Source organism: Nicotiana tabacum, chromosome 23 (assembly GCF_000715075.1).
Source record: "Nicotiana tabacum cultivar K326 chromosome 23, ASM71507v2, whole genome shotgun sequence".
Lineage (NCBI taxonomy): Eukaryota > Viridiplantae > Streptophyta > Magnoliopsida > Solanales > Solanaceae > Nicotiana > Nicotiana tabacum.
This window is the reverse complement of record NC_134102.1, coordinates 20,824,604-20,840,001: the sequence shown is the minus strand read 5'-3', so window position 1 is coordinate 20,840,001 and position 15,398 is coordinate 20,824,604. Positions and strand designations below refer to the sequence as shown.

Below are 15,398 nucleotides of genomic sequence, written 5' to 3'. Positions count from 1 at the left end.
AAAACATAGATGTACTATATGATTTAATTATCCCACCACAATACACAAAGATGGATTCCCAAAGAAGGTTGGAAAATGTGTTGGTGATCATAAAATTAGGGGGAGAAAATGGACAGCTGAAAAGTGATACGTGAAATAAATTATTATGACTACATCTAGAGGCGGATCTAGAATTTTTAGAACATGGGTGCACTACTAAAGAAAGGAGAAAAAAAAAGTATTAAATGGAAATTGATTCTTATTGTTTGGGGTAAATTATTAACTTGTGAACCAAGTGCACCATTAACCTTTATAGAGCATGGGTGTCAATACATAATATTAGACTAATTCTAGAAAATACATACATAAAAAATCTAGTTTGGCAGACGGACCATGGATTTACGTGCCCCATAATTAAGGCTATAGATCTGCACCTGAGTACATCTAGATCCCCATACAAGAAAATATGAACTTGAAGTTTAACTGATAATTCGTTTGCAAAATATTGTCAGGAAAATTTGCTGACCCAAAGCTAAATGTCATATTTCAGCTGATAATACTCCAACTAAAATAAAGTCCATGATGGACAAAGTCTATGACACACATAAAGCGTAATAGACCAATCATTCCAAAGATAAAACTTCTTGAAGAAGGAGTAGAGCAAATGATCAAGATGGTCATAATAAGGAGGCAAGTGTTTTAGAAGATCACCACGACATAACACTCTATAAGACCTCATGGAAGATGCTCAGGTACCTGAAAATAATGAGATCTCGATAAGTTATGTCTTTATTGTGTGATGATGGAACCAATGTAAAATGATCATTGACGATATTGTTGATATAATGTAGCGCTCAATATTATTAATATTGACGAGGATCTTGAGCTCAAATCTTTCATGGAATTTGGACAGATAAATGATTGGCCAAATGCAAAATACGCAATGAAAATTTACTTCACCTGAAAATGTGAAGTTGGACGGATAGTCCCGACACCTAAAAGTAAAATGAAAAATCAAGTCGATAAACGTAAAGAAAACTTGTGGCACAAAATTTTTCATAAATATCTTGGTATTAGTTATATGGAGATATGTTCTCTTGTGGTGGATGAAATCGTTTTTAGGTTTTAATTTGGCAATACATAAAAAACTTGACATGTGCATAATGAAAATCCTTGAAGGATTGACATTGTTCTGAAGCATAGTAAGGTTCCCAAGAAACTTATTAAATAAAGCTTTATCAAATCCTTATGTGAATTAGACCAATCATGGCGTGCATGATTTATTTTTGTGTCTAGTGCAATTGGTGCACTAATGTATCTTGCCAGAACCATAAGCATAACAATGTTCTAGCGAGATATAATTTTACTCCTATGGGGATATATTGAAATACGATTAGTTTTATATTGCAAAAGGAATCATTGATATAGATTTGCTTATTCTAACAAATACTGTTAGAATTTTGTTGGTTATACAAATGCAGGCATTTTCCTGAAGTTCGTTCTTCAAACAATCTATTTTTATATGAGGGTTGCCATATTATTATTATACAAGACAGTTAATTGTTGATACTTATTCAAGTCATGCCAAGATAAGCAACTGATAAAGCAAATGACTCAACACACAACAGACGTGTGACTTTTCTTTGAAGAGAAGATTCCAATAATATTGAAGATATGTTGTTTGCATAGCTCAATTGAAAGAAGGATATATCGAAGGAGACATAATAAAGCAAATTTCACCATAATTCTTTTTCAGACACATGATCTTCAACAAAATGGTAAAATTGATATTCAACAAATTCGTTCATGTGATAATTTCGATGATCTACTCACTAAGGCATTGCCAACCTCAATATTTGAGAAGTTGAAATACAATATTGAAATGCATTGTCTTCAAGAAATAAAGTGATATTTTCATCAGGGGGAAGCAAATACGCGTTGTACTATTTTTTTCTTAGCACAGATTTTGTCCCAATGGGTTTTCCTGGCACGGTTTTTAACAAGGCAGCAGACAATGCGTATTACATGATATGTGTACTCTTTTTTCTTTACTAGAATTTTTTTCCCACAGGGTTTTTTGCTAGTAAGGTTTTAACGAGACACATTATCTTTGAACATCCAAGGGAGAGTGTTATGAAATACTTAATTATGGTGGATGTCCATAATTCCTAAGGGAGTAACACCCACTACTCTTCTCCATTAACCTCTCACTACTTCTTACCATTATGATTGTAACTCCAGCACCTCCATGATTTTCCCCCGTGATCTCAATAGTTAATACCATATTCATGGCATCCCTTTGTATTACCTAAATATCATCCTATAAATAGAGGGTTTGGGCATCACATTGTACATATTTGAATATATGGAAGAAATAAGAATCTCTCATTTCTTTCTCTCTATATCTCCTAACTTATTTTTCTTGTTCGATATTGTTATTGTGAGCTAAGTTTCTTAACAGGAAGCAAATAAAATATTACTTTTAGGTAGAGGGTAAATTAGTCACTTAGTTTTTGAAGGACATTTTAGTAAAATAATATCGCCTAAAAGTCTTCACACTAATAATACACTAAGTAAAATATGATATGACGATTATTACGTTAATCACTCTTCTAGTGCTGCTATTGGCACTTATAAGAGTTGAACATCAATTTTATGGTTTCTCAATTTTTCTATAAAACTTCTACTGCATAGGTTAGAGAAATGAAAAAGGAAAGAGGAAGAGGAAGAGCGGCAATGAGAATTGAACCTACGCTTACTATGTGAGAAACTCCCATCAATACCACTATATTATAAGTGTTGATGGTGGGAAATTGATGTAGTATTATATATTTATGAATTTATGTGAAATTTTGGAAATTTATTCTATTTATTAATAATAGGAACGACTGTCCAAGCTGCTTAATTAAGGTTCACCATGTTTAAGAATATTTCATATTTAATTTATTATGTTCAAAATAAGTTTTATATCTTTCACGGTGCACCTACAAAAAAGTATATTGTAATTCATTTAAATAAAATTATAATCAAATTAGGATGAACATAATTAGTTCTCTGATTCTCTCATATTAGGAACAGATGGAAAGGCCAGTCACCAAAAGGGAGGAAACGCCCAAAAAAGTGGTTTATATCGTTTCAGTGGTAAATAGTTGTAAGAACAAGCTTAAATAATTGAAAAAATGATATTGTATAGGCGCTCTCAAAATAATAGCCGAAAAAAGTATATTTTTTGTATATATATGCATTCTGTATGTTTTATACAAAAATTATACAAATTTTATACACTTTCAGCTACCAAATGTATATATATTTCTGGCGCGGGCAAAAAGTAAAAAAAGCTTCAAAGAGGGGGAACTCACACTGCCCTCTGATCGTTAATTAGTTTGCATGTTACATCTATATTGGAACGCTTTAGCACTAAGAGGTAGAGTGAGACGAGTGAGATTCCATCCTAAATAAGAATTTTTGGATTCGATCCCTGAAATGGAGAACTTCTCGGCAGAGAGCATTTTATTCTCCTTAGAAGATCTACATAGAGCGAATTAAATTAACATCTGAGTATAGATAAGTTTTTTCCACGAGCAGGCAGCTGGGCAGGGAAGCAGCTATACATAGGGGTGATCACACCCTTCGTCAAAAATTACACAGTGTATATAGGCAAAATATTAGGTTTTAGAGGTATATAACATATATTTGACACCCTTTGTCGGGGAATTTTTTGACTTCTTTCAAGTTTGAACACTCTTGGGAAAATTCCTGGCTTTGCCACTGGCTGTACACATGAACTTATTTGGCAGGCTGTTCAAGAGAAAATGATGTATTAACATAATATATCCTCAGTCCCTTCGAGTCTCTAATGAGTTCATGAAGTCTGGTAATGAAAAATAGAAGTGGTACATTATTACAGTAATCACAGGTATACAGAATTAGCCGGGATTGACCTTTGAATCAAAATAATTGACTCCAAACTAACTACACAACTCCAGAAAAACAAAGGTTTCCTTTTTAGCATTTATTTGGACAGGGGAAACTATTGAAAATCAACAGAGTCCATAACAACCTTCTTCCACAAAAGCGCTTCTTCATTTTCAGGCAGCTTTCTTTTGCTGCAAAAGATCAAAATAATAACATTAACAACAACGTAAAACAAATCATTTCAGTTTCAGTAGCTGATAGTAAGTTAGTAACTCCATATTGTTATATCAATTCAGGAAATAGTGTTTATGGCAAAGGTCGAGTGTAGTAGACGGGTGAAGCCAGTGGCGAAGCCAGAAAACTAAATAAGCCAGTGGCGAAGCCAGAAAACTAAATAAGCCAGTGGGCTTCGCAAGGGTGTTGAAAGTCTTTTTTTTATTTATCAATAATAAGTAATACTTTATCATACTCACAGTATAATTTTTCGGCAGAAGGTATTTAGTTTGACCACCCTTGGCCACACATACCTTCGCCCCTAGGTGAAGCCCACACATCTGATAGGTTTTCACCAGAACGTTAAGGTGCATGTCCGAGCAAATCATTATATAATGATAAATAAGCTTGCCCAAATAAATCAAATATGTTGGTACTAAGCTAATAACGGCGAGCTGACAGTTAAAAAGGGAAAATCTAATACTGCAAAATATAAGTAAAATTACTTCAGTGCTATTCATGAATAGGTCCATAATCATGAATAGCACTGAAATGATTCATGAGTATTAAAGTGAGAAAACCATCTTTCTCACTCCTGAATCGAGTGCAATAACTATCTTTCAAACCAAAATATGGCCATTTGTGTAATTTCAATAACCTCATTTAGCTCGTACAAACATATGACCGTTACTGCATAGATACTTCCATTCTACCTAACCATCTTTAGCAAACGCTCTCATTATTAGGAATGTTGTACACCAGATTTAAAGTTCATGCAACTGAGCAACAAACTGATCGGACGTGTTAACCAACAGCAAATGCTTTCCTTTTAATGTATATTTTTATGATAAATTTGGAACCACATTCTATCAAATTTCATTTTTGCATTGTTGGACTCACCCTTTTCTCTTCCTCCATCTTGGCCTTAATGAAGGAGTAGAGTGCAACACCAGCAATTGCAATGCAGGTACCAATACCAGTTTGTGTGGAAATTTTGTTACCTGCAACGTACGTATCGTTTAGAATTCCTTATCATGGTGCCAATAACACGGAATTCTGCTGATATAACTTTAAATGTGTATATTACCGAAGACAATAATTGAGAATCCAATCACGAACACACGTTTCAACACATTTCCAACTGCGTGTGTGAGAGGTGCCACCCTCTCAAGGGTGTTTGTGGCTACCTGGAAGTGTAAGAGAAAACATTATGCATCGATATCACACATTAATAGGTGTATGAGATTTTTATGACTGTAGCAGCATAATAACTTCTAAGGAAACTTATCTAACTGGGAATACCTGATTGTAGAGATGATAAAACATTCCCACCCAAAACAGATCTGTTACAAATTTCGTTAGACCAACTTTAGCAATGGCATCAGCAAACCCGTGCTGGAGCAATTGAGGTCCCTCAATCTGTGACATAATCGAAATGAAAAGTATAAAGTGAGAAAGAAGTGGATATAGGGGAAAGGAGGAAATAAAAGCAAGTGGCTAATCCTGATGTTATCGGACTCACAATAATGGCAGGCGGGATACACACGATAAGGGCAATGATTGATATGTAGGCGTAAACGTTAGTACTATCCATATCAGTCTGCAAAAGAAGAATTCATAAGTGAAATCCTCGATATAGATTAAATTGAATGGTTTAATAAGTCAGAATTGTGTAGATTATACCATAGCTTTCTTCGAGTATATACTCCTGTATGTGAAGGAGATGTTAGAAATCATAGCACTAATGAAGCCCAGCCAATTGAACGATAGCTCAGTCAATGAAGCCATTGATACACCTGCATACAGTTGAAAGGTAAATCACAACATGGTTAATTGAAACTAATAAAAATCTCGTTATCACTACAACCCGAGTGGAAGCAAACAGTGAAGAATAGAGCTAACCAAGGACAACTGGAGCCAGTGACAGCCATAGTGCTAAAGGTATTTGTTGCCCGAGAATGAACTGAGATGCAGAAGCATTGAAGAAAGGCTCAAGAGCTGTATCAAGAAAAAGAAATATTGTCGTTATATACTAGAATAAAGATTATACGATAAACTGTTCTATAGCGATAGAATGTGACCTTTGATTGTGTGAGTGAATGAGACTGCAACTGCAGCAAATGAGACATTGCTGGTTACATGGCCAAGTGCATGACAAAAGGCAACAGGTGTGAGCAGCTTCAGTTGAGTTGAATCAATAGGCTACAAAAGAGAAGAACAAATTAGTCAAGGAAATAGAAAATACTTAAAGCTAAAACCATGTTATCAGTCAATACTTTAGCCTTACTCAACAGCTTTAATGATGTGGTGATTTATAAATGATCATGAACCAAGAATCAAAATGTGTGCTCCACTTTTAGAACTTTCTCCTAATCTATGTTGCGCGGACTCTCCAAAATGATGGAGCACTTGTGTCAAATCCTCCAAAAATACACTACTTTTGTAGGATCCAACACGCACCCGGAGACATTTTCGGAGAGTCCGAGCAACATAGCTCCTAATAGCCCACCATTCTCTTTCAAATTGAAACTCCAACCAAATTGGAGATCACCAGTGTCTTTTATTCAGAAGAAAGGGCATATATTAAAACATAAACACAAGTCACTCAAGGAACTAAAGTTTAGTACCATACTAAAACAAGATTAACCTTGCTAACTTAATCCTTAACATTCAACTATATCATAACGGATTTAACTTATATGCAATGACAGTGCAATTTTCTTTACACTGTCAATGTATTTTAAACCTTAGCAGGTAAGCTGCCTTATTTTTCACGTTACTAATCCTAGTCTTTATAGACAGTTCTCTATAGTTATCAGTTAGGTGACCTAATAATATAAAAATTCTTTTACTCTCCTAGTGAAGTTAAACTTAAATACAAACTCTGAAAATACCATATTGAGTAGTAATTAGTTTTAATTACATAAGATAACATACTTTAATAAAAATGTCAGTTAAAAAAAAAAACACTTACAGCTCGCTTTGGGAGGCCTACAGTCCAGCTTATCAGGCAATATACAACCCCAACAGCCAAATGGATAACAGATACGAAACTGTATATAACCAAAAAATATATTAAAAAATAACAAAAGTTTAAATAATAAAGGTTTCTTATACTATATACAATCAAAAATTGATAACGCTATAGAAGAAAACAAAAATCTTGACACTGAAATACGTACTAAGGATAAGGGAAGTAATTGTAGATCTTCTTGTTGAGGATGTTGAATATCACATTCAGAAAATACCTATAACAATAAACAAGGTCAAATTCGTCATTCAACACTCAAAAACCGTTGACAGTTAAAAATAATTATTAAACTCATAAATAAAAATTATCGAGGTTCACGTGACATACCACATGAAAAAGAAAAACCCGGTAATCAGGGTCGCTTTGTTGAAAAACCCGACTTTAGCATCCCTGCGAAAACCAAGGAGGTCAAATCAATTACAAGTAGATGATGATTAAAAAATATTTAATTTATATGCACGGACAAAATACAAATATAATAAATTTTTACATTGTATAATAGTAATATTTAACAAAAGTTTTATTTGTAATTATCTAATAAATAACATGATCGTATTAATATTATTTTATACTACCAGCACATAAAATTTAAACTCAAAAAAATTAATTTAAAGTTTTATACACTATCTGTGCAAATAATCTTTATATAATCAGATCATTGACAAAACTATTACAGGAAAACTATATTTAATAAAGCAACATTAATTGATAACTTAGAAATTAGAATAAATGGTAAATCAACTGAGTTAAATTACCTTAATGGTGTAAAACAAAATGTGCACTATCAGTGCATATAACATAAAGTCCAAACAGAAATTACAAGTTGCTGATGTTGATTTGGGTCGGGTCGGGTCAATAAGAGAGAAATGGACTCACCCGGCGGAATCGCTACCTTCGGCGGGCGAAGAAGCCGCGGTGAAGCATGGCTTTATAGATTCCCGCTTAGGAGAAGCTTCGAGAAGAATAGCTGGGCGAAGTTGTCTTCCCCAAATCAAGTTGGCGCCACCGCTAACAGCTCCAATTGGTTTTGCAACTGTAGGGAAGCTAGCAGTGGTTAGCTTCACTACAGGCTTCCGAAGAAGCGGGAGGCCGCGAATGGCGGTGGCGCCAGTCAAAACGCGAGACTCCATTGACAGTTAGAGAGAGAAAATAATAACTACGAAAATATAGACTCTGAATTAAGGAACTGAAGTTGTTTGTTGCAAGAGAAAGAAAGAGGAGTTAAAAATGTTGATGAAATTAACGTGAATGTGGAAGAGTGAGTGGTTGTTTTCAGGTGACGAATGAGCGGTTCGTATTATTTGGATTTGTATTTGTCTTCTTCCTAAAATATCCTTTTATTTTCCTGCCTAAAATATCCTATTGGTTTAATATAAGGAATATATTATATTACTCCATCTATTTTAAGTTATCTGAATTTTTTATTTTTCGAGATTCAGACTTCTTAAATTTGACAGGATATTTGAGAACCTTTAAAATTTTTTGAAATAAAATTTCTATATTTGAAAGCTACGTAAAAAGTATTATATGTCACAATAGTTACAACAACAATAACCCAGTATAATCCCACTGGTGGGGTATGGGGAGGGTAATTTGTACGCAGAACTTACCTCTACCCTAGGGTAGAGAGGCTGTTTCTGATAGAAACTCGGCTCCCTCCCTCCAAGAACTCTCCACCTTGCTCTTGGGGTGACTCGAACTTACAACATATTGGTTGGAAGTAGAGGGTGCTCACCACTAGAGCAACACACTCTTGTTCAATTGTGAGTATATATGTCACAATAGTTAATGAATTAAAATATATAAAAAGTATGTAAAAAATTATGATCAAACAATAACTTCATTTGATACTCGAAATACAAACATCATTACGTAAATTGGGAAGAAAGAGTATATATTATTATAAGAATGGTTGTTTCTTTTTATTAATTTGGAAATAAAAGTAGAAAGGTGAGTTCCATGGCTAAAGATTTACTCAAAATTAGGAAAGAAAGACTTGGGTCTCAATTCGGACAAATTTATTTAAGTAATTTGCTATCTTTGCGATCAAATATCTACTTTTTATAAACAATTAAGTATTTAAGTTGTACAGTCTTGTCTCTGGTATTGAAATTATTGAGTCCTTAGCTGATCAAATTGGAAGAGTAGTGGTCAATTAAATTTGTCCAAATCTCAGATATTAAGTTTTAAATCTTAGTAGAGATAAAAAAAATATTCATTCACTTAAGTTTTAGTGGGTATTTGTTTGATATTTATGCTGATGAGAGCTAGTAGGAACCTAATAGTACAATTGAGGTGCTCACAAACTAAAGAGAATAGCTGAAGCCAAAAGATTTATAAAAAAATTCAAGATTTAAGGTAAATCTATAAAGTGTATTTTTTGACCTATGCATAAAATATATTTTTTATATACATAGTATTCCAACAAATGGTGTCCAGTTAGTCACTCTTACTTATGTGGGGCTTGCCACTGCGGGTATCACCATTATTGAAAAATAGGAATAACAAAAATATAGTGGTGAATTATTTGACCATTTTTACTTCATAAGAGTTGATTCATCAACTTGACCTAATACATCAGTGGAATCTAGATTGAAGTAGGAAATAGTAAATGTATTAACTCTACAATCAATCGGTAAATAAAACATTTTTTTTCTTTTTCCTTCTTGTTTTGAATAGGGATTTCATATCCTTGGACAATGAAGCTTTGCAGTAATTAGTATTCCCAAAATTCCGATTTATGTTCGGATATTTGATTAAGCATGATATTTTTTTAAAAAAAATAAAGACTTTTGAATATTTTTATTAAGAATATGTCATAAATATTTATATGACTTTAAATCATTTCGTTAAAGTTAAATTATTTCTAAATATAAAAGTATGTTATTTTTTCGACTAAAGACAAAAATATGTCACGTAGAATGAGATAGAAAATTATATCTTTGTGCATGGGCCATGCCAAAATATAAGTATCTATTTTATCAAAGGGCGATGGGCCAGGATTTGAAACTTATGAGTTCAGGATTCAAGTTTTTTTAAGTTACTGGGTACTAACTTAATAATTTGTGCATATTCATTGAATTTCTTAAGACAAATATAAGGTTTGAACCAAAGCTACTGGGTTCGGTACACTAAGCTCCTGTTATGTGCGGGTCCAGAAAAAGGCTGAACCACAAAAGTTTATTGTACGAATCATTACCTTGTATTTCTATATCTAAATATTTTGTCAACAAATAAAAACTAAGAGAGTCGTTGTAATACTTTGTTTCTTAGGTAGAAAAGACAATTATAGCATGGAGAAGTATATCCATGGTTTTTGGTGACAAATGATAGTGTTCAAGATAAAAGGATAGCTAGAGAAGTATTGGACAAGGGTATGGGCTATATGATTGGTTTTGTATTGGAATATGCAAAAATAGGAGATAGAAAATATTATGGATGAAAAAGGATATCTTTAATTAGGCTTAAAATATTGTGGGGTCTTATCTTATCCAAGATAGAGATTTGAGAGGTCATAGAAGAAGAGCCTGTCTTGTCCAATGCCTCTATTTTCAATACCCTTATCAACATTTTCTCCCTTTTCTTGTGATGATATTCATGGGTTGGATTCATTTTCAACTGTAATAAAAAGGAGTAGTGCAAGTAAATACTGTTTCACAATGGCACATATAATTTCTGTTTGAACTTCTTTTTTTCTTTTTCTTTTTTCGTTCGATGTTTGGTAGCTACATTAAAATCCGACTAATTTGGATACGCGACGAAAAGTCTCAACTTTTGATGGTGCTTTAATTTGAACTCTCAACGAAGCACCATGAGCAGAGAAGAAGTTGTGAAGTAATTAAAGTCTCTTTAAATAGTCATGAAATTGCGAGGATTGCAGTTTAGGGTAGAAATAAGAGTGGCAAACGAGCGGGTCAGATCGGATATGAGCGGATCGAAACTGAGTAATGCAAAAATAAATAAATTATCATAACTGATCCATATTTAATACAGATAAAAATAAATTAACTAGCAGAAAATATGGATATCCATATTATCTATGGCTTCTTGAATATGATCACATTTGAAAGAATATCTAATCTCCCAAACTTGAGGAACCCCCAATTTGAGGCTTTATAAATATAAAAGTTAAACCATTAGTTATTCATTTTCTAGGTGGATAATATAGTTCTTATCCATATGTAACACCCCAAACTTTAAATATAGTCTCACATCAACAATTGATAGCTATTGCTTTTGGTCATTCAAACTCCAAGAACAACTAATGGATTTTGAATTTATAAATATTTAAAGTTCAGTAATGGTTTTTGGAGTTGTTCCGTATTTTAGATATGGGTATTTTCATTCAGACTTGTATTTTCGCCATAATAAATGGCTACTTTGTCAATACAGTTAAAATATGGCTAAGCTCTAATTGCCGACCGAAAAAGTAGTTATTTACCAAGATCATTCTAGAAAAGAGATATACAACTTGTTGATTTTTGGCTTTTTTTAAGCAGATTTTAACTTTGTTAAGCCTTTTTTCTGTTGCCAAACACTTTCAAAAGTTAAAAAATGTAATATTATATACGTACATTAATTAATGTAATATTATATACGTCAAAAAGCCTTTTTTTAGTTTGACCAGCTTTTAAACACATCCAATAGGCTCATAGTCAACACATAAAGCTTTGTAATATTATATACGTACATTAATTAGTTGCTTTTTTTTGTTTTGTTTTTTTGCCGTAAATACTTTAATAAATTAAGCCTAAATTTGTATATTATTTTATGTAGAATAAATATGAAAATAAGTGCATTGATGAAGATAAAATGATAAGTATGGCCTCACTCTTCAGATTTCTTAAAAACATATAAGAAAAATATTTTTTTTATTATAATCCCTATATTACTAATCTTCGCATTATAATTCATTTACTGCAATCCATGCAATACTTATTTTCAAACCAGACGACCTAGGATATGCTCCATTTGATGATTTTTGCGATTCTAACTTGATTATCAGTTTAACAATGATGAGGAGCTTCAGGAGAACAGATTTGCACCAATTACCTAGAAATCTTTTTGCATTGATTGATAATTCATATCAACTTTTCTTGCAACCCTTTTTCTTTATTTGAATTTGTGATCGACAATATAAGCAAATTTACCTAGATAAAAAAAAAAATTGTGATCGACAATATAAGCAAATTTACCCGGACAAAAAAGGAAAGAGCTAGCGGGTGAACAATGGACATTTCTAAAATCAGACGGAATGGTTCGTGTATCTTGTTAACACGGGTGGATGCGTAAAAATTGTACGGGGCGCCATATTTAGTCGCCCACATTTAATTTATATTTATATTTTTAAAATTATTTAACATATACCCGAATTTTAACAACTTCAGACGCATCCTCTTTTTCCTCATGACCTATGCGCTCCTTTCTTCCTTCTCTTCTTGTCTATCAAATTAACTTTTCAACCACTACTTTAATATATTCACTAATAAAATATGAAGTCAAATTAACAACTTAACCTACATTTGATCATATACTGTCATGAATTCAGAAACTCTGTAAACAGAAGGTAAAACGCGGGCTTCTGCAAATTTTACAATTCTTTATTTTGCAAGCTCGAGATACAAATCCAAATGCATCGAGAGCGCAACAGATACTCTCTAGTTCATCTTGTTATGTGTTTATCTCATACTGAATATACAGAAGTTCTAAATCCAGTATGAAGAACATGAAGAATTCCCCATGAGGTAAAGCCCAATGTGATGCCAAACCAGCTCTTAGTTACACTAAAAAGTTAATTTGTCCTGAAGTTTGCACTACAAATTGAAGAACTTCGCACTAATTTGTCTGAAGTTTGCACTATAAAGTGAGAAAAAACTGAAGTTTGCCCTTGCACTATGAAACTGAAGTTCGTGAAGTTTGCACTATAAATTAAAGAACTTCAGACTAATTTGTCTAAAGTTTGCACTATGAAGTGAGGGGAAACTGAAGTTTGCCCTTACATTATGAACTGAAGTTCCTGCAGTTTGCACTACAAATTAAAATACTTCAGACTAATTTATCTAAAATTTGTACTATAAAGTGAGGAAAAACTGAAGTTTGCCCTTGCACTATGAATTCAAGTTCCTGAAGTTTGCACTATAAATTGAAGAACTTCAGACTAATTTGTCTGAAGTTTGTACTATTAAGTGAGAGAAAACTGAAGTTTTTCCTTGCACTATGAACTGAAGTTTACGTGATTGCTTTTGCAAGTCAGGCCAAACTTCAGGCAAAAATATCTGAAGTTTTGCTTTGATAAGGCTACACTTCAGGTAAAAAATTCCGAAGTTCAAACTTCAGACATAAATTTTTGCTACTTCAGGCCCGTATACCTGAAGTTACCCGAAAAGTGGGTACGCTTACAATTTTTTTCGTAAAGCGGGTATAGATTAAAATGTGACCCAAAAACTGGGTATAGATGCAAATCCTCTGGTGGATATAGCATTATCACGACGAGTTCAATTAAACTCATAATTTTCAACGCGAAACATAAATATATACGTAAAAATCCACTAAAATTGCAACAGTCAATAGAAAATAAGTTTAATACTAAGAACCTTATAAAGTTAAGCTCATAAAGTTTAAATCCCGAATCCGACTCTACTTACTAACTAGATCGACTAAAACTATAAAGCTTAACCAAGTTATTATCACGAAACATGAGCTTTTGACCAGGCCTGGGCAAAGATAACTCGTACTGGGTTAAAGCCCATAAAGCTTGGGTTTACTGTTCCATTACATGCAATGAGCATTTGGGCCTCTGTTGAGCAAGCAGGCTCCCCCTATTGAGGCCCAATCTTATGGGACTATTATATACAATGACAGTGCAAATATTTTTGGAAAAACTATACAGTATAGTCGCTCTAAAAAATAGCCCGTAAATATTTATTGTTTATATATTAATGTAAAACATAGATTATAATATAAATATTTTATACAATCGTTGTATAATTTTTGTATATTTGACTAGCGGATACAATTATTTTGATCGACTGACCAAATGTGTAACTTGCCCAATAATTTTTACACTATAAATGTATTTTTATTGTATCTGATTATTTGTTGCTTTTTTAAATTTAAGTTATCAAATTATGCTGCGATTAGTTTTACTGAGATTAATTATGCTAGAATTAGTTATCCTGGTATTATTTCTTATTGACCGTTTGATATTTTATATTAATCTCGGAATTGTCAATTTTATTACTTTATTCAGGGATAATTTATCCTAGATTACTATTATACCCTCTGGCGGGTAATACAAAATGTAGGAAATTTTTTGCTTATCCTAAAATTAGTAACCAAATAAGAAATAAAATGGTATTAAATTTTTATCCCATAATTATTTTTGCTTATTCAATTTACCAAACGAACCCTTAGTATGTTGAGGTTATACTTTTGCAAGAGAGTAGGCGTGCACATATAGCTGCCGTATTCTCGGGGAAATGATTAATGGATGCATACAAGATGATTTGCAAAAGGCTGACATGATGGATAAACGTATGAAAGTTAAAGTTTAGACAGACGCAGAGCTATAATATGAATCTTATGAGTTCATGATTATAATTATTTTAAGTTATTGGATTTTAAATTAATAATTTTTACATATTTATTAAATTTCTTAATACAAATACAGGGACTTGAACAAAAGTTACGGGTTCGGCCGAATCTACAACCAATATTGTGGCTCCGCCCCTTAGTTTAAAACTAACTTGATGCATAGTTACGTTGAGTGCAGGGGCGGACCCATAGTAACGGCACTTGACATAAATTTATGTGTAAAAATCACTAAAATTATAGCAAATGATAGATTTAAACCCATAAATTTAAAAATACAATAAGTTTAATGTTAAAAACTTTAAAAGTTTGACCCCCTATCCGCATCTACTTAAATGATTCCTTCAAGTTTTTGAACTAATACTATTTTAGGGATTCTTTAAAATGCTGTTGCACCCGTGTCGAATCCTCCAAAAATACATTATTTTAGATGGACCCAACATGCACCCGAAAATATTTTCAAAAATTCTAAGCAACATAGATCAAAATACACTTGTTGATTTTTGAACCACATGTTATCTTTGAATTTCATAAAGGCTATTGCAAGCATTACCAATTCTCATAGATTGTTGCTTAAACTCATGAAAAAGTCCTCTGCCGCAGCTCCATATTTCAAGAAGGAATCAAAAGTACATGAAATGATGATTCATTTTACATGAATGGAAAAAAA

At 32.7% G+C, this 15,398-nt stretch overlaps 1 protein-coding gene across 1 annotated transcript; it reads right to left on the bottom strand.

Moving 5' to 3' along the window:
* Positions 1-3,780: 3,780 nt before the first annotated feature.
* Positions 3,781-8,419, bottom strand: LOC107824785 (triose phosphate/phosphate translocator, chloroplastic). Its single transcript, XM_016651592.2, has 12 exons — positions 8,015-8,419; positions 7,466-7,528; positions 7,290-7,355; positions 7,082-7,160; positions 6,189-6,309; positions 6,010-6,105; positions 5,791-5,903; positions 5,630-5,707; positions 5,410-5,526; positions 5,195-5,294; positions 5,008-5,108; positions 3,781-4,085 (listed from the first exon to the last, which is right to left on the bottom strand). Exons 1-12 carry the CDS (start codon positions 8,266-8,268, stop codon positions 4,068-4,070), a joined length of 1,206 nt encoding a protein of 401 aa, XP_016507078.1. The 5' UTR covers positions 8,269-8,419; the 3' UTR covers positions 3,781-4,067.
* Between the last annotated feature and the right edge of the window lie 6,979 nt (positions 8,420-15,398).